The 21,302-nt window shown below is 52.4% G+C and overlaps 1 protein-coding gene across 7 annotated transcripts in view; it reads left to right on the forward strand.

The window, feature by feature from the left end:
- The window catches only part of ACACB (acetyl-CoA carboxylase beta), a 107,995-nt gene extending 89,828 nt beyond the window's left edge, over positions 1–18,167 (forward strand). For 4 of the 7 annotated variants that reach the window (XM_019467195.2, XM_019467196.2, XM_019467197.2 and 1 more), the window contains 16 exons: positions 797–919; positions 1,023–1,292; positions 2,203–2,300; positions 3,377–3,497; positions 5,080–5,190; positions 6,053–6,196; positions 7,043–7,163; positions 8,581–8,677; positions 10,250–10,346; positions 10,886–11,021; positions 11,854–12,031; positions 13,578–13,690; positions 14,642–14,796; positions 15,429–15,599; positions 15,709–15,845; positions 16,473–18,167. In XM_019467195.2, the coding sequence (XP_019322740.2) occupies positions 797–919; positions 1,023–1,292; positions 2,203–2,300; positions 3,377–3,497; positions 5,080–5,190; positions 6,053–6,196; positions 7,043–7,163; positions 8,581–8,677; positions 10,250–10,346; positions 10,886–11,021; positions 11,854–12,031; positions 13,578–13,690; positions 14,642–14,796; positions 15,429–15,599; positions 15,709–15,845; positions 16,473–16,599 (2,199 nt within the window). In that variant the 3' untranslated portion in view covers positions 16,600–18,167. The other 3 variants (XM_019467199.2, XM_019467200.2, XR_002085164.2) reach the window with 3 other exon arrangements.
- Positions 18,168–21,302: the final 3,135 nt, after the last annotated feature.

Below are 21,302 nucleotides of genomic sequence, written 5' to 3' on the forward strand. Positions count from 1 at the left end.
TGAAGCTTCACCAACCCAGTGACCCAGCAATTCCGCTCCTCGGTACCTACCTGGCGAGACTCTCATCCAGGTTTATAAGATGAGACCATCAGAACGCTCGTTACGGCCTTATTGTTAATACTGTAGAATTGGAAGCAACCTAAATGTTCCTTAGAAAAGGCTATGGATAAGTAAATTATGGTCTACTCACACCATGGAAACTGAATAGTAGAAAAAAATGAACCAGAGTTAAATTTCTCATTATGGATAAATATCTCACACCTATGGGGGAGCCGATGGGGCAAGGTGCAGAAGGATGTGTCCAGGGCCAGACCATTTATTTAAATTTTAAAATCACGCAGGGGTGCCAAGAGCACACAACTCTCGATCCTCACGTGGGGCTCGAACTCATGACCCCGAGATCAAGAGTCACGTGTTCTTCCCACTGAGCCAGCCAGGCGCCCGGCACGTTTTAAATGGATGCATATACAATGCATAAAAACATGCACGGGACTAGTAGACGCTAAGTTCAAGACAGATGGTTATCTGGGGTTGGGGAGGGGTTGGAGGGACGGGTTGGGGAGGGCTACACCAGGGGCCTCAACTGCATTTTTCTTATTCCTTTAAAAAAATTCATAAGCAACCGCGGAAAAATTAGGATTTGACAGAACCACGAGGTAGGTGCTTGGGTATTTATTATTCTGTGTGGTTTTTCTGTGCGTGCTTTAAAGAGTGGATGCTTTAAAGAAAGAGAGAACTAGAAAATGTGCCTCCCTAATGGTGACTTCGGGTTTTCTCTTTCTTTCCCTGTCCCCAGGCTCTCCTTAAACTGTGGGGCTCCGCGGACAAGTACCCCAAAGACATCCTGACATACACCGAGCTCGTGCTGGACCCTCAGGGCCAGCTGGTGGAGATGAACCGCCTCCCTGGAGGAAATGAGGCAAGAATTCAGCAGAGCCCAGCCCCTGGCTGGAATCACCCTTTCCAAAAATGTCCCCCTGAAGAAACAAACCGTTTTCCTTGTGCGTTCATCCCCTCGGCAGGTGGGCATGGTGGCCTTCAAGATGAGGTTTAAGACCCGAGAGTATCCAGAAGGGCGGGACGCGATCGTCATCAGCAATGACATCACCTTCCGCATTGGGTCCTTCGGCCTGGAAGAAGACCTTTTGTACCTGCGTGCGTCTGAGATGGCCCGGGCGGAGGGTATCCCCAAAATCTACCTCGCAGCCAACAGTGGGGCCTGTATCAGCCTTGCAGAGGAGATCAAGCACATGTTCCAGGTGGCTTGGGTGGACCCAGGAGACCCCCACAAAGTACGTCACAAAGCCAGCCTGGCGGTGTGAGGCCACCCGGTGGGGGTGATGGCGCCCACAAGAGGGGCGGAAAAAATCTTCGCGGTCTTTGTGTACAAAGCACAGACATACGAACAGCACACAAAAGGCGTATAAAGTTGATCAGTATTAACATTTCATGAGACGGGGTGGCAATTAGGAAGAAATGTCTAAAAAGGCACCTTAGGGGAACGATAATGAAGACAAGTTTGTAAATGTTGAGCTAATATAGGCTGAGCACGAATGCACTGTACATGAAGGATACAAAGGTGAATGAGACATAGTCCCTGGCCTCAGAGAATTCTCAGAAATGATCTCGGAGACGTAGAGACACGAGCCACGATAAAGGCGCAGTGAATGAGAGAAAAGGGCGCATTTCACGACGGGGAACTGCAGGGGACAGTTATTTTTTGCAGGCAAAGCATGCATTCTCAAGGGGGTGATCCCGCCTCTGCCAGAGGGACAAAAATTATTCTTTTCATGTAAAAAGCATGCATACATCCGTACACACACACATATATACATACGCATACATACGCATGGTTCGTAAACTATATAATAAAAGTTGGTGGAGGGAGCTGGCAATAAGGGAACAAAAGAGACCCTTCAGGGGAGCAACGATGAAAAGATCGTTGAGGAACTGGATCAGAGCAGGAAAAATGTGCGGTTGTGTGTAAAGATGAGTGGAAAGCTCTTAGCACTGATCAGACCTTCAGTTTATAGCCGTTATGAATATGGTATTAACATCAGACATGTTAACTAGGCTGTTAACACATTGTTGACTCGTTATTAACCTCCGCCCCTATAGTGTCGTGGTTTTTTATAAAAAACATTGGCTGTGGAGTGCAGGGAGCTGAATTCACAGCCTCACTGGAGTATATATGTTTTTAAGGGATTTAAATACCTGTACCTGACGCCTCAAGACTACACCAGAATCAGCTCCCTAAACTCTGTCCATTGTAAACACATTGAGGAAGAGGGAGAGTCCAGGTAAGTAATTTATCAGGTAGCTCCTTCATTTTGCCTCTGGTCGCGCCTCAGCTGCTAATGGGCAATCCCTCTCTTTGCCTCTGGGCTTGTGGGTGACGTTTTCAAATGGGGTGGTGGTGTTTGTACAGTGGGGACCCCTGAGCTTTCTGGACACTGACGACTTAGACACCTGGGGAATTCTCCAGGGCGAGCCCTTCCTTGCCATCCCAAAATGAGTCACAGCTTTCATAAAAATAGTACATCACGCAAGAAGAATTAGATGGGTTCCCCGGAGCTGCCAGCTCATGTTTGTGCCCAGATTAGCCAGACTGACACAGCAGCAATTTGGCAGGCTGGTAAGGTGTAGGCAAGGCGGGAGTCTGCTCCAGTGAGAAGGTTCAAGGCTACCAGCTACCAGCTATCTTTTCCAGGGAATTTTGCAGGTGTTTTGTTTTGTTTTGTTTTGTTTTGTTTTGTTTTGTTTTGTTTTAGTGAGGTTGACAAAATCAGAATTTCCCAGCTAGGTTTTCTGGAATGTTAGTTGGTGATATGTTTGCGGGGGAGGTGGGTAGTGTAGAAAAAGTTCCATAATCAAGTAAGTTGAGGAACACTGGATTTAAAGGAGATCTAAAAAGCATCTTTACTGCAGACCTTCTCAGAACCTTTAACGGTTGCAGTGTCTTGTGAATCTTTAACAGGGGCTGGGCTGTCTAGTGGCTTACACTTCTGTGGCCATAGAATCTTTTGACTGACTGATTGGTTGATTGATTGATTGTGAACTAAGTGGCTTTCCCCATCTCTCTGTAGACCAAACGCTATTCTAGATGGTTTTTGGAGGTAGGCAGGGTGGGGGCAAGGCAGACATCTTTGGTTGGAAGGATGATAATTACTGATGCTGTACTTGCCCTTCTAGAAACTTCAGGACCAACTGTGAAGGTCCTAGACCTCTGCTTTCCTTTCACCCCTGGCTGCTTTGTCACCTTCTGTTCCCTCACCTTGCTCGTCCGTCCCTCCTGCCCTGGGTCCTGGGGAAGTGCGTCCGCCTTGAATTTTTCTGGGCTAGAGCTTGGTCTTGAATCCATGTTCGGTTCGTGAAGGTATGTCATCACGGATATCATCGGGAAGGACCGTGGCCTGGGCGTGGAGAACCTCAAGGGCTCGGGCATGATTGCAGGGGAGTCCTCCCTAGCTTACGAAGAGATCGTCACCATCAGTCTGGTGAGCCTCCTATTATACTTCCTTTTCCTTTTCGCCTTTCTCTTATGGAATCTTTGTAAGCGTCCCGTGCGTTCATCATGCAGTTCCGGTGATTGTCAGCCAGCAGCTCGTCCTGCCCCCCCCGGCCCCTCTGCTCTCCTGTTTGGGGATATTTTAAAGCAAGCCCCTGGCCCTGTCTTTCCATCTGTGGATGCTCCGATGCAGATCTTTACTAAAGACCTTCCCCCGCCATGCTTTTTTACAAAATGACGGTACTGTTCTTACACCAACATCAACAGCAATTCTTCAATATCCTTGAAACCTGGTCCGGGGGTCAGTTTTAACAATTATCTCAAAATGTATCTTTTTATAGTTGTGTTTGAACCACAGTCCAATGTCTTCTTATTTAAAAGGTACTGAGTATTTAGAAGAACTTTTGTCTGGTTTTAATTGGTACTGAATGAATATCTCCCCCTTCCCTCCCTTGGCCTTTTCAAAAATATTTGCTGTTTCTGGTAATACTATTCTTTCATGGTAGATTGTCGTTTAAGACCTTATCTTTACATTTGATGTTGGATCTTCAGTTTCCAGGGTGGAAAATGTGGCCATGAGTGTCTTCCTTAGGCTAGTGTTCTGCATCTCATTTACATATATTTCATATATGTTTCAAAATCTATATATATTAATATCTACAAAAGATATGTATTTTTATATGTTCCAAAGTACATATTTTTATATGTATCATATATAATATCATTTATATCAACATGATATATATGATATATGTCATAATGTATATATATCATTATGATGGTGACATCATGATATATGACATATATATGACATGATATGACATATATAATATATAATTACATGATAACACATATCACACATACATATAATGATATAACATTTATATACATTATGACATATCACATATCATATAATTATATATGATGATGTAATATATAATTATATATGACATATATCATATATATAATTATATATGATGACATATATATGTGTGTATGTATGTATTTATCTATATATATGTATATATAGATATAGATAGATAACCATATAGATATATATAATTTTGAAAAAGTTTACGACTGACTCACCAGAAGTTACAAGCCAGTATAGAGAGGTCCTCTGTCCCCCTCACCCAGCTTCCCCCAAGGCAGTATCCTACATAATACATTATCGAACCCGGGACATTGACATTGGCACAACACTCTTACCTTGGTATAGACCTTAGTCAGATATCACCAGTTTTGCACGCACTCCCAGATACCCTGTGGCTGTGTGAGAGGCTACCATGGCTCAGAAGAACTACATATAAGCTATGCCTTGTGTGAAGCAACAACCAGAACATTCTGTGTCTGCTGTCTATCCTCACAACACTCTTCTTCATTAACCACATTCTTTCTGGAAGCCAAGGTTAGGTGAGCGCGAAGAAGTGGCCTGTGCCTGTGCCATTTGGTCACCAGCCAGGCTGCCAGTGGCCAAATCGTACCCTCCACGTGTGCCCAGTGGGTTCCTGGGCTTTCCCACCCCGGGCCACACCTGCCTCCGGAATTCCCAAGGGCTGCTGTCTCCACAGGTGACCTGCCGAGCCCTTGGGATCGGGGCCTACTTGGTGAGGCTGGGCCAGCGAGTGATCCAGGTGGAAAATTCGCACATCATCCTGACGGGAGCCAGCGCTCTCAACAAGGTGACCGAAAAGGAGACTGTAGGGGGCGGGCGTGTGGGGCCAGGACTCATTTTAACATAACCACTGTCTCCCAATGGGGGACTTTTCTCAGTATGAAACCAGTGTCATTCCAACTGAGCTAGGAGCTGTTTTTCCAATTTGTACTCATCTGGGTCTCTCAGGAGCCAAAACAATTTTTTTCTAAGTGTTAGGCTCTTGTGCTAAAACTCTTGTGTGCTGACAGTTTAAATTTTAAAAAATTATTAAGGTGGCATTATATATTGTAGAAAATTGGAAAAAGACCACCCCCCAAAAAAGTAATTTTGCTCCTACTCAAATTTTGGTGTCTTTCCATCCCATCTTCCGTCTCCATGATGCCTGGTGAGCGTGCGGTTTGGGATTCTGTTTTCACTGTATGAAAACATACCCCACGTTGCTGTAAAAGCCTTGGTAAGATAATGTCTGATAAAATCCCACTGAAGTTCTGCAAGTCTGGTCCCAGAACCAGCAGCAGCATCACCCAGGAACTTGTTACGAATGCAGATTCCCAGGCCTCGGCGCCAACCTGCCAAATCAGAAATACCCGGTAGGGTTTCACCTTGGAGAAGACCCAAGTAATCGGTTGGATCGCTGGTCCTCAAATTGGGCCGCAGAGTTCCACCTACCTAGAAGTTTAAGGAAAAAGTACTGATGCCTGGGTCCCAGCCTCAAAAGATTCTGCTGTAATTGGTCCGGATGCAGCCTGGGCATTGGGAGTTTTGAAAACTCCCGGGTGACTGTCACGGGTGGCCAGGGTTGAGGACCGCCGAGGGAGATGACTTCCCAGCAGGTGGAAGGGGCCTGAGCCGGGCGGGCCCTTGCTAACCTTGCCATGTCAAAGCAGGTCCTGGGCAGAGAGGTTTACACCTCCAACAACCAGCTGGGCGGCGTGCAGATTATGCATTACAACGGCGTCTCCCACGTCACTGTGCCAGATGACTTCGAGGGCGTGTACACCATCCTGGAGTGGCTGTCCTATATGCCAAAGGTCCAGTATCCCCCCCACTCTGCACCGTAGAGTCTGGAAGACTTTGTCATCAGGTTCACTTGCTGGGTGGTATGGGAGTTTGGGAGCCAGGAAGTGCCACCCTTGTGGCTGGGCTTAATTTTTCTTCACTCCTCCCTCCTTCCCTCTCAGACACCCAGCTCTGTCTAGCTGTTCTTTGCTTTAAAAAAAAAAAAATGCCACTGGGGTGCCTGGGTGGCTCAGTTGGTTAAGCATCTGACTTCGGCTCATGGTCATGATCTCACGGTTCGTGAGTTCGAGCCCCGCATCGGGCTCTGTGCTGACAGCTCGGAGCCCGGAGCCTGCTTGGGATTCTGCGTCTCCCTCTCTCTCCGCCCCTCCCCTGCTTGCATTCTGCCTCTCTCTCAAAACTAAGTAAACATTAAAAGAAAATTTTAATGCCATTGTAAGATGCTATGTGCTGATCCTTTATAAAGGGGTGGCCTTGCGTCTCATCAAAAGAGGTAACACTGAACAATAGAGAACCCTGAAGCTTTGCAGTCGGGCTGGATCCGATTCCCGGCTTCCTCATCGCTAGCAGTGAGACCTTGGGACAGTCCGTGCATCTTCCTGAGCCTCAGTTTCCTCATCTGTGAAATGGGAATAACAATAGCACCTACCCTAGGGAGCTCCCTTGGTGATTCAGTACCATGATGTTGGGAGCCTGCACCTTGGCAGGCCCTCACCAGACGCCACTCATGCTGGCGATGACTGGCTAATTCGGGCAGGGCTCTGCTGCGCAGGCAGGCATGATCATGGTCGGAGGGGAGAAGCAGATCACAGGCATGGCTGACCGGCACAGAAGACTGAGGCCGCTTTCTTTTCTAGGATAATCGCAGTCCAGTCCCCATCACCACACCCTCGGACCCCATCGACCGAGAAATTGGATTCTTCCCGTCCAGGGCTCCCTACGACCCCCGGTGGCTGCTTGCAGGACGGCCTCACCCAAGTGAGTCCCTAAGTGCTTTGCCGGAGACCTGGCTCTTGGGTTTCTTTTCTGAAAAGAAGGCGTGAAGGGGCCCTCTGGTAGAAGCCCCGATCCTCCCTTGGTCACACATCCCGGAAGGGGACACCTGAGATCAAACGCAGAGGGAGTGGAGGCTGGGGGTGGGGGGCACTTTTCTCTATACTTTTCCTAAGTCGTTAATAAAGAAGCGGTGGGCACAGGCTCTGGGTCCTCGGGCTGGCAGATGCAGGGGAAGTGCAACAGGGGGCCTGGCCTCCCTCCGAGCTGCCCCGTGGTTACATAGGAAAATGCGGACATCAGGGTTTCAGAGACAAGACTACACCCCCCCCCCACCCCCTCTCTGAAAGGGGCAAGCTTGTCTCCGGCAGGTATTGGATTACCTCCTGAGCAAGCAGAACACCCCAGGGAAGCTGAGCTAACCCCGTTACCATGATCCCGAGTCTGGAATTTCAGACGCCGCTGCCTTTAGGGATCCGCCTGCCCGTCCAGCTGCGTGGTGCAGGAGGGGTGCCCGTCAGGGGTGCGCCGGGCGCTGCCGGCTCAGGATACCCCGCGGCTCGCGTGCCCCTCTTGTGCCTCTCTCGAGCTTTCTTCCCCGTGAGCTCTGAGGGGGATGGCTTTATCTTGACTAAAAAAATGTCCACCTTGTTTCTGACCGTTTTCTCCATCTGGTCAGGCCAGCCCTCGGGCAGACACGGGAGTTGGGCTCCTTTGTTTTCAGGCACCCAGCCTCCCTCGCTGGCGGCTTGTGACCCTCGCGTCACCTGGCTCCTTTCTCCTTGGCCAAACCGGAGTCACGGACACCAGGGCGCCAATGCTTCCTTGAAAGGGACGGCTGCAATCGGCATCATCATATTCTGTCCCCTCCCCCTCCCCAAGTCATCTCCCTTCCCCTCCTCCCCCGCCCCTCCCCGACTCCCCTCTTCTCTCCCTCTCCCTCTGTCTGTCTGTCTCTCTCTCTGAAATCGAAGATGGCCCCCAGTTAACATTTAAATGTTATTAAGCTACTGCCGGCACATTGAGGATGAGGTTTCCCGGGCAGGTGGTCCCTTCCCCAAATCCCATCTTCTGAAGGGGACCTGTCAGCTCTCTTTGCCTCCTGGGCTGATCCTTGGGATTAGGATCTCCGTGCATTTGGCATTGGCAGGAGCTGATACGGTTGGATGTTCCAAATGGGCTGAATTCCTGACTTGGGGTATTTTCTGCAACCGTGTTTTTGGGAGGTTTTGTTTTGCTTTGCTTTGCTTTGCTTTCTTTTAATGGGGTCGGGGTCTGTGTGGTTTTCTGGAGAAACAGGTGTCTGGGCTGTGAAGGTCAGGTTGTCTGCCCCACCAGGCAGACCATGGGGACCCTCATCAACCCAGCCCCTTGGCCTGGGCCTCTGCCCTTCTGCCCACAGCTCTGAAGGGATCCTGGCAGAGTGGATTCTTTGACCACGGCAGTTTCAAGGAAATCATGGCGCCTTGGGCCCAGACGGTGGTGACAGGAAGAGCGAGGTAACCCTGGGAACGGGGCAGCCTGCACTCGCCTGGCCTCACCAGGCACTGGGACTCCTAGGCACTAGCCATGGGTCCTTTCCTCCTGGGTGACCCCCAAGAACACTTTCCTTTTGGCCTCAGGGCTTTCCGAAAGGAAAACCAATTTGGGGGGATGGTTTTCTGGAGGCTGAACTTCTTCATAAAGTCTGGATTTTTCTGTGGCCTTAGGAAAGGCCATCTCAGCCATCTGCTTGCTGGGGGCCAGAGTCTGCCCCTTTGGGAATCAGAAGACAGCGCTGGGTGCTCCCACCAGAAAACTACACAGACACTCAAAACTATGAGGTCTGTTCCACGAGGGCCACGATCAGGAGCCCTCTTGTCTACGCAGAGCTGGTGGACGGCTTAATCGCTTGGATGCTTTCAGAGCTGAGCAGCTCACCCCTCAGTGGTGCAGCCGTCATCATTTTAGACATGTCTGGCCACCTGCGGGATCCTCTCCGTATAATTGACCCTTATAATTATCCTTATAAGTTAGCATTCAGATCGTGGCACGAGGTAGTTGTTACAAGTCCAGGCTCTGGAGTCAGATCTAAGGTCCTTCACTTTCTCTGGGCCTTTACGTCCTCATCTGCAAGACGGGGATGATAATCCTGCCCCCAGAGGACTGCTGTGAGGACATGTGTCAAGCTCTTCAAACACCCTAAGTGCTCCGTCAGTGCCAGCGGCTGTTATTCCTGTCCTTGTTGGTGCTGTTATTTCTCTCCCGGGCAATAAATAAGTATTAAAATACCAAATGTTAAGCCTAGTACTAACAGCTCATCCCTCCTCCCTAAGTGTTTTATTTTTTAAGACCTGCGATGAGATCTCCCTCTTCTACATGGAAACCCTTCCTTTATTTAAAGACTTTCTCTCCACCTGCCTCGTAGTCACGAGTGACCCAGGGATGCACCTGGCTCCGGCCTGGCTGGTAGCAGGCGGGTGACAGTGACTAATGTCATGGAATCCTCTGAGCCGCAGCTCCTTCAGGCTCCACATCCGCCACCCCTTTGCAAGCACGCCTCGGTGCCTAGACCCGCCCCGTCCCGCGCGGTGGCTGCTGGCCACGTGCAGCAATTCAAATCTCGGTGACTTGAGAGAGGAAGGTGTATTCCTTTCCCCTGTTGCCCTTGGCACGTTTCAGGTGCTGAGCATCCGCACGGGGTAGCATGTCATGGCTGCTGTTCTGGATGGCCCAGGGGCAACACAGCGTCCCAGAAAGTTCTAGTGGAGAGCGCTGCTCCTGCACTGGCCTCACCCTCCCCGTCACCACGATGGCTGCTGCCCCAAGAAGGGCGCCGATGGCACCTTTCCAGCCCGCCGGCTGGCGAGGAGGCTCTTACCGCTTTGGAACGGCTTCTTTGCCTTCCAGTAAAATAACCCGCCAGAGTAAAAGCTGTGCACGCTTCTGCACGCATGCCCGCGTCCCAGCCTTTAGTGCCCAGGTACCCAGGATGCCCATAGAATGTCAGCCGGGGCTGGGCGGACCCGTCTACCCCCGGATCCAAGGGGGCTGCCGCCCAGCTCCCCGCTCGTCCCTGCTCCACCTCACAGGCTAGGGGGGATCCCTGTTGGAGTGATCGCCGTGGAGACGCGGACCGTGGAGGTGGTAGTGCCTGCAGACCCTGCCAACCTGGATTCTGAGGCCAAGGTCAGAGGGCTGGGAATTTGGGACTGTGGTTTCAGCTGGCTCAGCCAGCCGGAGTGGATCACACGCCTGCCCTTCCAGCTTCAGGGGAGTCCTTGGCCCCAGGGGCGCCCGTCTCCAGCACTGTCTCTGCGGGATGCATAAATGTCCTACGCTGTCTTTCTTCTTCAGGGGGTGACAGGTCCCTGGGAATCCCTCCTGCCCTCTGCGCCTGTCCCTGTCCCTGTCACTGACTCTAGCTGGGCCATGGCACATATGGGAGGAGCTCAGGAGCCAGAGGGTGGGTCCTAGGACTCACTATGGCCTGGACTGGCTTGGCACCCCTTTGAGCCTGTAAATGAGGCAGAAGGAACCTCCCTGGGCTGCAGAAGCAGGGCCCCCAGCAGGTGAGCTTCGGGCCTTCCCTGTGAGCCCTGGCTCTGGTGTGGGTGCCAACGCAGATCAGATTGCCTGCCCTCTAGGGTATGGCTCAGAAGACTGTCCCCGTGTCCCCTCGCTGGTCTTGCACAGAGGAGTCTGATCCAGGGCACCCTGTGTTCCAGATAATCCAGCAGGCGGGCCAGGTGTGGTTCCCAGACTCAGCCTACAAGACGGCCCAGGCCATCAACGATTTCAACCGAGAGAGATTGCCCCTGATAATCTTTGCCAACTGGAGGGGGTTCTCCGGTGGCATGAAAGGTAAAGCCACCTCTCCTGTGGGTGTCCCAAAGCTGCGGGGTCAGCACCCAGGACAGGGAAACCCCCTCCAGGTGGCGCTGTCGCGTCATCATCTTAGCCGAGCCCCCCTACAACCTCCAAGGATGGGAGCAGTTCAGGGAACATCCAGCCATTTCACAGATGAGGAACTGAGGGCTCCTAGTGTGACTAGCCAGAGGTCACCCTGTGAGGGGCAGGGCAGGGTGGGCGACCCCGGGAACTTTCCTTCCTGTGAAGGGGCTAAGAGTCAGACCAACCTGAGAGAGGTCTGAAGTGAGGGTTTGATATGAGCTGATCACGGGTGCATGGTGTTAGCTCCTGGCATGATGATGGTTGATTTTATTATTGCAGCCTAACCACATAAGGTGCCTGGTACTCGGAGAGCCTCGTCTTGGTGGAAAATAACGACCACGCTGTCTGTGGGCAGGAGGGAAGGATCTGTGCTATTGCTGGATAGGGTTCCGTGTGCTGGGAACGGCAGGACAGGGTGGGGGGCAGTCACCGGTGAGGGCATCCCGGAGTCAGAGCTGGAAGGAAGGGACCCTTGAGATTGCCCTACGCTTCCTTTTACAGATGGAGGCACTGAGAGGCCCCAGTGTGAGGGAGGGGAGAGTGGCCTGGCCAAGGTGACACGGACAGTAAAGGTGCAGTCTGTACCTGGCCTCCTCTACTGCCCTTTCCATGGTGCCGCGAAGCATCCCGGCTGAACACGCTTTCTCAGGCTCCCCAGGACAGCGACGGCTGGGGGCTTGGCGTGTGGCAGGTGCTGGGGCCTGAAGCCTCCTCACCGGGCCACTAACTGCTTTGCTTTCAGACATGTACGACCAGGTGCTGAAGTTTGGAGCCTACATCGTGGACAGCCTCAGGCAGTACAAACAGCCCGTCCTGATCTATATCCCACCCAACGGGGAACTCCGGGGGGGCTCCTGGGTGGTCGTGGACTCCTCCATCAACCCCCTGTGCATAGAAACGTACGCAGACAAGGAGAGCAGGTGGGTGTGTGACCCTCAGCCTCGTTTCCCTTCACCCCCAGTCCCGAGGCCCCATCATCTTTGAGCCACTGGCCAGGAATTGCCAGGGCATTCTGAGGTTCTGAAGGATGGAGAGGCTCCAATTTTACCAGTCCGAAACTAGCCTCCAGTGCACAGGTGGATTTTATCAGGAGAGTTCATGGCACCTGAGCTTCCTGGCAGCCAGGATAAAAAGGGAAACATAACCAGTCCTCTAGTTCTCCCTGGGCTCTGAGTCTGCCCAAGCTGTGAGTTCCTGGAGGGGCTGTGCTTTATTCAGTTTTATAGGCCAGGGCCTCACACAATGCCTGACCGCTAGCAGGTGGTTGGGAAATCCTGGCTGAACAAATGACTGACAGATACTTGCCTGAGAGGTTACTGGTTCGTCGGGAGAGAGAAACCTGTGGCACTTTGTTAAGGAGGAATTCATTCATTCCAGGAACGTTTACAGAAAGGACAATGACAGTAGTACTTGCCACATGGTGCTTGAGTAACTTTAAAGTGAAGACTCTAAGTTGGGGCGCCTGGGGTGCTCAGTCGGTTGGGCGTCCGACTTTGGCTCAGGTCATGATCTCGCAGTTCGTGAGTTCGAGCCCCGCATCGGGCTCTGTGCTGACAGCTCAGAGCCCGGAGCCTGCTTCGGATTCTGTGTCTCCCTTGCTCTCTGCCCCTCCTCCACTCACACTCTGTCCCTCAAAACTGAATAAATGTTAAAAAATTAAAAAAAAAAAGAAAGGAAGACTCTAAGCTACATGCTGTGTAGGATATCAAGACCTCAGGAGTAGTTTTGCCCCAAATATAGGCATCCTCTTCCTGTGTCTGTTATCCATTCATTCATTCAGTGACTATTTATTGAGTACCTACTATGTACCAGGCATCATGGTAGATATTGTGATATGGTGCACATGAGTGACACCTGTCCTGCCTTCAGTGCACCTAGACCATCACGGGGGGTTGTTGAGGTCCGCCCTCCAGGACAACTCGGGACATGAGCAGCCTCAAGTGGGGTCATCATTACCTTTTCACTCTGGCCACCAGGAAGCTCAGAGCTACATCAAGTATTTCTTGAGGCTTCCAAACTATCAAAAGAGGATGAAGGGGGCAGTGTGGGGGTGAGTGAGAGGGCCAGCTCATACTGAACCATGTTGAGTTCTTCATTGTGCCTTTGTGAGCTTGGAGGAGATCAGAAACAGTACCCTGGCCTGAGGAGAGCAGAGATTAGGAAAGTCACAAAGGGCTGTCGCTGAAGAACAGGAGGGCTATGCTCTCAGAGCCGAAAGGGCATTCCAGAGTTCAGAAAACGTGATTTTAAGAAGTTGGCTCAGCCCCTGTACATTTTATGGATATAGAAGCAGATGACCGGAGAGTCCCCTCTGACTTGCCCAAGGTCACAGAGTGAGTCTGTGAAAGATCTAAGAACTCACACCCGGATTTCCTGGCTCTCCTGTCTCTACCCCCATGTCTCCTGGCTGTAGGTTGTTGGGGGGACATCTCCTACACCTTCCACCCCTTCCTCTTCTTTTTTCAGGGCGAGCATTCTGGAGCCGGAGGGAACAGTGGAGATTAAGTTCCGGAAGAAAGATCTGATAAAGACCATGAGGAGGATCGACCCAGTTTATAAGAAGCTCGTGGAACAGCTAGGTGAGAGGGGTGGGAACGCCTCAGGTCTCAGAGGGCAAGAGAGACCCAGCCCGCTCCCCTCCCGGGGGGTTCTAGTCTGGTAAAAACAAAGTGCCGGCGTGCCAGAAGACAGCTCCAAAAATCGGGGGATGTGTTAAACACGTTCATATAGCAAAATCAGCCCTTTACCATTAAAAAGTGTGTTTAGTGCCTTAGTGTATTTATTTCTGAACACACATAAAATATAACAATGGAAGTATTTGGGGCCAGTGAGGACGATGAGAATTTGCACAGCAAAATGTCCCTTTCGAATTTTCCATCAGACCTGAAGTGTGTTACCAATTTTGTCTGAGTGATAGTTTTGTTTCACTTGTAGCCTTAGATGTAATTCTCTTTAAAAGTCCATATTGGGTGACAGTGTCTTTATAACTGTGCCCTTCATAAGATTTATTAGAGTGTGTGTGTGTGTGTGTGTGTGTGTGTGTAATTTCTTTGGTTTCGTGTCAGGGTAAATGCTGATCTCTTGAATGAGTTGGGAGGTGTTCCCTCCTATTTTCTGAGTCTGAATTGGCATTATTTCTTTAAATCTTTGATAGGAGGTTTCTGGCTACAAATTCATCTTTATTATATGTAGGACTATTCAGGGGATCTGTTTCCTCTTGGCAGAGCTTCCATAGTTTGTATATTTCAAGGAATTTGTCCATTTCATCTAAGGTGTGAAATTGGCCCAGGGCTGTTCATAATATCCCCTTAATTGTATTTTGCAATATGTGTGGAAAATAGTAAGTGATCGTAGCCCGTGAGCACAGTGGTTCTTCCCGAGAAGGGGGCGCATTTAGAGTTGCATGCTGAATGCGGTCTCGCCATGGTAAGCACGCTTCTGAGACCGTGCGAGCAGCTTGGTTTGGGGGCAGCTTCCGAATCAGAGCGCAGGCCTGTCCTGCAAACCCTGGTTTGTGCCCTTGCCCACAGGAGTGTCCGAGCTCTCCGATAAGGACCGCAAGGACCTGGAGGGCCAGCTGAAGGCCCGGGAGGACCTGCTCCTGCCCATCTACCACCAGGTGGCGGTGCTGTTCGCCGACCTCCACGACAGGGCCCAAGGCATGCTGGAGAAGGGTGTCATCTCTGTAAGAGCCTGCAGCTGTGGGAGCCCCACGTGAATGCCCCATCCTAAGGTCACCTGGTTTCCAACCGGAGCAGATCTGGGCTCGAAAGCTACATGTTAGAAACACTTGGGGAGCGATAAAAAAAAAAAAAAAAAAAAATCCCAGTGCCCAGGTGGCTCTTCGGACCAATTAAATCAGAGTATCAGGGGGTCGGAGCCCCGTATAAGTATGGCTGCAAATCCCCAAGCGATTCCAACAGGCAGCAAGGTTTGGGAACCACCAGTCTGACCTCTATGGGTGTCTCTAACCACGGGCCAGACTTGGGAAGGATTGTTCCCGCCCAGCACTGGCCTTCACCAGCCCCACCCCATCGCTCGGCCCCTAAGAAGATACCCTACACTCACCTACCACCCCTGTGTGTGGGGCTCCCTCCCAGCCAGCCTAAGCCCCTCCGTGCCTCTGGGAAGCCCGAGTAGAGTCCCGGTGAAATCTTGGCCCCGCCAACCCCCCGCCCCGAGCCTCAGCTGCCCCGCCTGTAAAACGGGAATGATCACCGAGCGTGCACCTAGCCCAGGGCCCCGCCCCGGGCAGCACCCTGCATCTCTGCCCGCCCCTGCCCCTTCGGAGGGCTCAGGCCTGGGGCTCGTCCGCAGGACATCGTGGAGTGGAAGACCTCACGCGCCTTCCTGTACTGGCGTCTGCGCCGCCTCCTGCTGGAGGACCAGGTCAAGCAGGAGATCCTGCAGGCCAGCAGTGAGCTGAGCCACGTGCACATCCAGTCCATGCTGCGTCGGTGGTTCGTGGAGACGGAGGGGGCCGTCAAGGTGGGCCTGGGCGGAGACAGGACGGGTGGGTGCGTGCGTGCGTGCCTGCCTCCCGGGGCCAGCCTGCTCAGGGGTCCCTCTCTGAGGCTGCCTGTCCCCTTCCCCCCAGGCCTACCTGTGGGATAACAACCAGATGGTGGTAAAGTGGCTGGAACAGCACTGGCAGGGCGGGGGCGGCCTGCGTTCCACCATCCGCGAGAACATCAAGTGTTTGAAGCGCGACTCCGTCCTCAAGGCCATCAGACGGTAAGTGGCCCACCCGCCCATGCCTTGGACTTCTTGGCGAGCGCCGGATTTACCGCCAGCCGCCTGACCCCAGAGTGCCAGCTTGACTCCACGACGCTGCATGGTCCCCGGGCCTACGGCTCAGCCTCGTGTGCGAGGTCCTCGGCTCGGGGGCTGTATTCCTTGCTGGAGTATAGAGGACAGCTGGTCCAAGGTCACGGCTAGAGTGCATCTGGGAGAGCCCACGTTCTTAACTGCTAGGCCGTAGGTACCAGCCTTTCCAAAGGATTTGCTCACCCCATTCCCATGGGGTCCCCTGTGAGATGGCTAGTCGATCATGTGGGACCCCATTTAGGGAATGAAGCTGAAATTTAGGGGAAATACTGGGTCTCCAGTCACACAGCTAGTGACTGACAGGGTCCACTGTCCTTCCAAGTGTTCTGACCCCCAGAATTCCCTCCTGCCGTATGGGACCACTCCCCCTCTCCCGCCACGGTGACCACGGCACAAAGAGACTTGGGAGGCCTGGGTTGTCACCCACCCAGGAACATGGCATGGCCCCACACAGGAATTCTTAGCGACTGCCTTAGGACCCCCTGAACTAAGTGGCAGGAATGACCCCTGCCCTTTTCTCCCCTCCCCCTGCAGCCTGGTTCAAGACAACCCTGACGTGGCCGTGGACTGCATAGTGTACCTGAGCCAGCACATTAGCTCAGCAGAGCGGGCTGAAGTCATTCACCTCCTGTCCACCATGGACAGCCCAGCCTCCACCTGACCCCGGCCCACCCGGCCACTTTCAGGACCACGGGCAAAAGAAACCACGCTGACCCGCCTACCGCAGGCCTCATCAGGACCTTGGGGGTTTGCTTTTTAAAAAGAAAAAAGCAAAAAAAAAACCCCTCAAAACCCCCAAAACCCTAGGCATCTCTGCAGGGCTGCTGGCCTCCCACTCACTCCTGTCTCAATAAAAAGCTCAGGAGAGCCCCTTCCGAGCAGAAATAGCTTCCTCTCCATCACTGGGAAGTTGGCTCTGGTGTCTCTTGAGACATCATTTTTTTTTTTTTTTTTTTTTTTTTTTTTTTGCTGCATCCCTGAATCACATTGAAACCAAACCCCCCAGTTTCCTTTTGCTTTCCAGTGCCTGGTGTGCGGGCTCCAGGTGTTCTCTTGGGCTCGTTTTATATCAGATCACAGAATCTTTTTATTTTTCTACTGAGACCAACTCCTGATTGTAAGCGTCTTACATAGTTCGGCAGAATAAGTAGGCTGAGGAAGGAAGCGCAGAAACAGCCTGGTTTTTTGTCATGATGCTTATTCGGAAACTGTCAAGTCACCTGGGAAAGGGCATGAATGGTTTTTTAAGAGAATAAAACGGTATGTCGTTCCCCACGTGGCCCCTAGAGGAGCGCCAGGAACGTCTCGCTGGTAAGGCCGTGCTGATTCTGTTTTCGAAAGAGGGAAAGCAAATGGGCAGAACTGTTTGGCCGCACATTTCAGGACCTTTGAAGACAGCTTCCGTGTGGCTCCCAGCCCTCCCAGCCGGCCCCTTCCCTGGGAGGAGGCCAAGGATGGCCCCCCGGTCCCCTGCGTGCAGCCTCGTGGCCGGGTTGGGAACACGAAGGCAGAAGGCAGACGGTCACCAGGCTCACAGCCCAGCTGGCTCATGAGTGTCACTGCGGGGACTGCCACTACTCACCTCGAAGGGCCCCTCTGCCGGCACCCCCTCACCTGGTGCCTTGATGTCTGGGCAGGGATCTGGCCCCAAGGGGCAGAGCTCTTGGTTTGCAAGGAATGGACCAGGAGGGCCACACCAATTTGCTCAGGGAGGCCCCTGCGACCTGCCCTCCAGCACTGGGTTCTGGAGGCCGCACGGCATCGGGGGCCTGCTATCCTCCCGGCCCTGTCCATCAGTTCCTGGGTGCCAACGATGGGGGCAGTTGCCCCCCCCACCCCGGCTGGGATGGGAAGTTTGTCTGAGGAACCTTGCCGGTTCAGAGACCGACGAGGCTGCCCAGGGAAGCCCCCCACCAGCCCGGATTCTTCCACTGCCTGAGTGGAAAAAAAAACCAGAGTTTGGCCATCAGCCAGTGACGGACCTGGCACATGAAGGTGTCATGGGGGCAGTGAGGGATGGGAGAAAGAGGAATTATCTGTTGTCCCATCCTGGGGCCCATTCGGGGAGGGTGTGGGACTCCACGCTGACTCGGGAACTGAATGTTTCCATGTGCGGGAGGCTGCCTTGGTTTTGGAGGGAAAGGCAGGTCCATAACGAGCTGCTCCCCAGGTGCAGTGGGTGGGGGATCCCGCCAGGAGATGTGTGGAATAAAGTGTTTTTTAAAGGAAGCACTTTGGCCTTGACTTATTACCTGGACCAGAAGAGGCAGGCCGCCTGCCTGGGTGATTGCCCTGGAGCTCACCGGCCTGCCCCATTGGCTGAGATCTTGAGCAAGCCCCCATCCCAGGAAGACAAAGCTCTGATAGGAGTTTGTATCCCAGAAGTCAGACAGTTTGTGACAGTTTGTATCCCGGAAGTCACAGGCAGACTTGGTCTTTTCAGCTTGATTTCAAAAATGGGTGCCTGCTGCTGTCTGCCGGCTGATGGGGCGGAGTTCAGCACATTGGCAATCAGCTGATAGTACTTTCCCTGACGAGGTCAACTTTCCTCCTTCCGGGGACTCAGTGCAGCCCCCTCCAGGGAAGAGGGGAGGGACCATGCCACTGAGTGTGGCCAGAGGCCTCGGTGGGCAGCTCGGATCCAAACTGGATGCTCAGGGTGGTGACCTCATCCCATGTGACCCTCGAGAGTCTCTCAAGTGCATGCTACACTCTATCCTCACTTTTATGGGCAAGAAAACTCCAGCTCAGAGAGAAGAGACGTGCCCAAGTTCACACAGCTGGTGAGGTGGGGGCCAGGCACCCAGGCTGACCCAGACCCGATCTTGGGAGGCTTTTTGCTGTCCCGTAAATCCTGAACCTTTGCAAAGGCTACGTCCTGGCACGTGAGGACACCATCTACACCGGCCCCCCGCCTCACCTCCCCCCCCCCCCCCGCCCCCACCCCAGCTGATCCAACCAACGTCCTCATTCGGATCCCCATCAAGACCCCGGCCCCTCCAGGGCCAGGCTTCGGCTGGGGACAAGCTACCCTCTCCATTCACTGAAGTCTCTCCCTCCCTGGATCAGCAGATTCTGGAGCACCACGCACCCCCCCGCCCAAACCACTTGAAGGAACCCCGTGTCCTTGGACGTACAGCTTGTCCACATCACAAAAGCAGAGTGCTACCAAACTGGCACCCCCTGCTTGGGTCATCCCAACCTCTGCCTCTTGCTTTGCCTCCCCCACCTCATTCTCCAAATCCACAAATCAGTTGGCCTTTTAACCCAAGGTCACTTTCCCCTGACACTTTATTATGAAAAATTTCCAAACACCAACAGGTCAACTTCGCTGTGGCAGACGCACAGTCATTCAGTGCTGGCTGCTATCGTGGTCCTTTTCCTGTGCTTGTCCTGGCCCATCCATCTATCTGCCCCTCTCTCAACCTGTCAACCCATTCTCTTATTTGGACACATTTCAGAGTAAATGGCAGACATCTGTATACTTCTCTAGGGGGATATTTGTGTTTCAAAACACTGGTTTTTTGTTGTTGTTGTTTTGTTTTACCTTTAAATCATGTCCTGAGCTCCTTTGCAGCCGAGAGTAGAGAGTTGAGAACAGAGCTGTGTTGAGGTGAGGTGGCCCATCGTGTGGCTGGTGAGGGGATCTCCGGCCTCATGGTGCCCAGTTCTGTCTGTGCCGAGCGTATCTTCGTCGACTATTTATTGAGCATGTACTATGTGTCACACACTGTGTGAGGGGGCACAGCCGTGAGCAAGACAGCCCACCCCTGCCCTCGGGAGCTGTTTTTCCAGGGTCCCCACAGCTGGAAATTGCAAAGGATTAACCGTAGAGGATATTCATGGCCACAACTCATCAAATGCCCAGGGTCTGTTGTCATTTGTTGTCCTATTTCTTTCGGAGATGGTCCACCTTTCAGGGTCACTGTGATAGGAACCGAACAGAGACGATCACCCACAGGACTGCAGCAAGGGTCCCCAGATGACCAGCAGGCACAGGAAAGGGTCCTGCGCCCTCCGCTAGCATGAGCAAACCTGTCTTCTTCTGGGTTTTGTCCATGCAGCTGATGGCCGGAGCCAGGCCGAGGCTCTCTGCCAATAGTCTATCCCCAAAATGCCCCTTCACTGCTCCAAGTACCCGCTGGGACGAGTTCTTACTTAACCCCACATGGACTGGCGTGACCCACACCCAGCCTGCACATGGTTCCTACGGACTCTGTCATCACCAGCCACCAAACTTGTCGGTTCACTGCCAGGTGAGCACAGACTGTTTCTCCTGCCAGAAACCCTCTTCCGCTTCGGCCTTTGCCTGGCTGACTCCTACTCACCCCTCAAAACCCAACTCACATGGTGCTTCCTCCAGGCAGTTCTCCCTGACCATCTCCCCAGTGGGTTGGGAGACCATGGCTTGTGGTCCTGCAGCCTCTGGGCTGCTCCTTTTGTGTGATTTGTATCTATCTATCTATCTATCTATCATCTATCTATCTATCTGAAACATGGATTTGAAAATGAAATACATACCTAGAAATCCCTAAATTCCTCTGGCTACTGAGCTGAGGAGGGATGCTGGAGAGCCATCTTTTTAAAACATTTTTTTTTTTAACATTTTATTTATTTTTGAGACAGAGACAGAGTGTGAATGGGGGAGGGGCAGAGAGAGAGGGAGACACAGAATCGGAAACAGGCTCCAGGCTCTGAGCCATCAGCCCAGAGCCCGACGCGGGGCTCGAACTCACGGACCACGAGATCGTGACCTGAGCTGAAGTCGGATGCTTAACCGACTGAGCCACTCAGGCGCCCTGAGAGCTGTCTTATTGGCAGAGGGTGGCCCCCTTCTGGAAGGTGAAGGAAAAGGCCACTTTGCCCTGTATCTTGTGATACTCTGACCCTTGTATATCTCTGAGCAGCTTCGTGTACAGGAAACACAGGCCAGTGGCCTAGGATTTCCCATTTTTCATTTTTTTTACCATTTACCATTTTTGGTAAAATATACATCACGTCAAAATTTACCATTTTAGCCGTTTTAACCGTCTTTGAAATGTACAGCCCGGCGGCATTACGTGCAGTCACGCTGTTGGGCAAATCAGCACCACCGTCCGTCTCTACAACATTATCATCTCAAACGGAGACTCCTTACCCCTCAAACACCCCCATTTCCCCCTCCCGCCAGCCCTGGCAACCACCAGCTGCTTTCTGTCTGTATGCATTTGCCTACTCGAGGTCCCTCATACAAGTGGAAGCATCCAGTGCTGGTCTTTTTGCGTCTGGCTTCTTTCACTCAGCACCACGTCCGCAAGGTTTCATCCATGTTGTAGCAGGTGTCAGAACTCCCTTCTTTTTAAGGCCGGATAACATTCCATTGAA

Source organism: Panthera pardus, unplaced genomic scaffold (genome assembly GCF_024362965.1).
Source record: "Panthera pardus isolate Hobbes unplaced genomic scaffold, ASM2436296v1 HiC_scaffold_15, whole genome shotgun sequence".
Classification (NCBI taxonomy): Eukaryota; Metazoa; Chordata; class Mammalia; order Carnivora; family Felidae; genus Panthera; species Panthera pardus.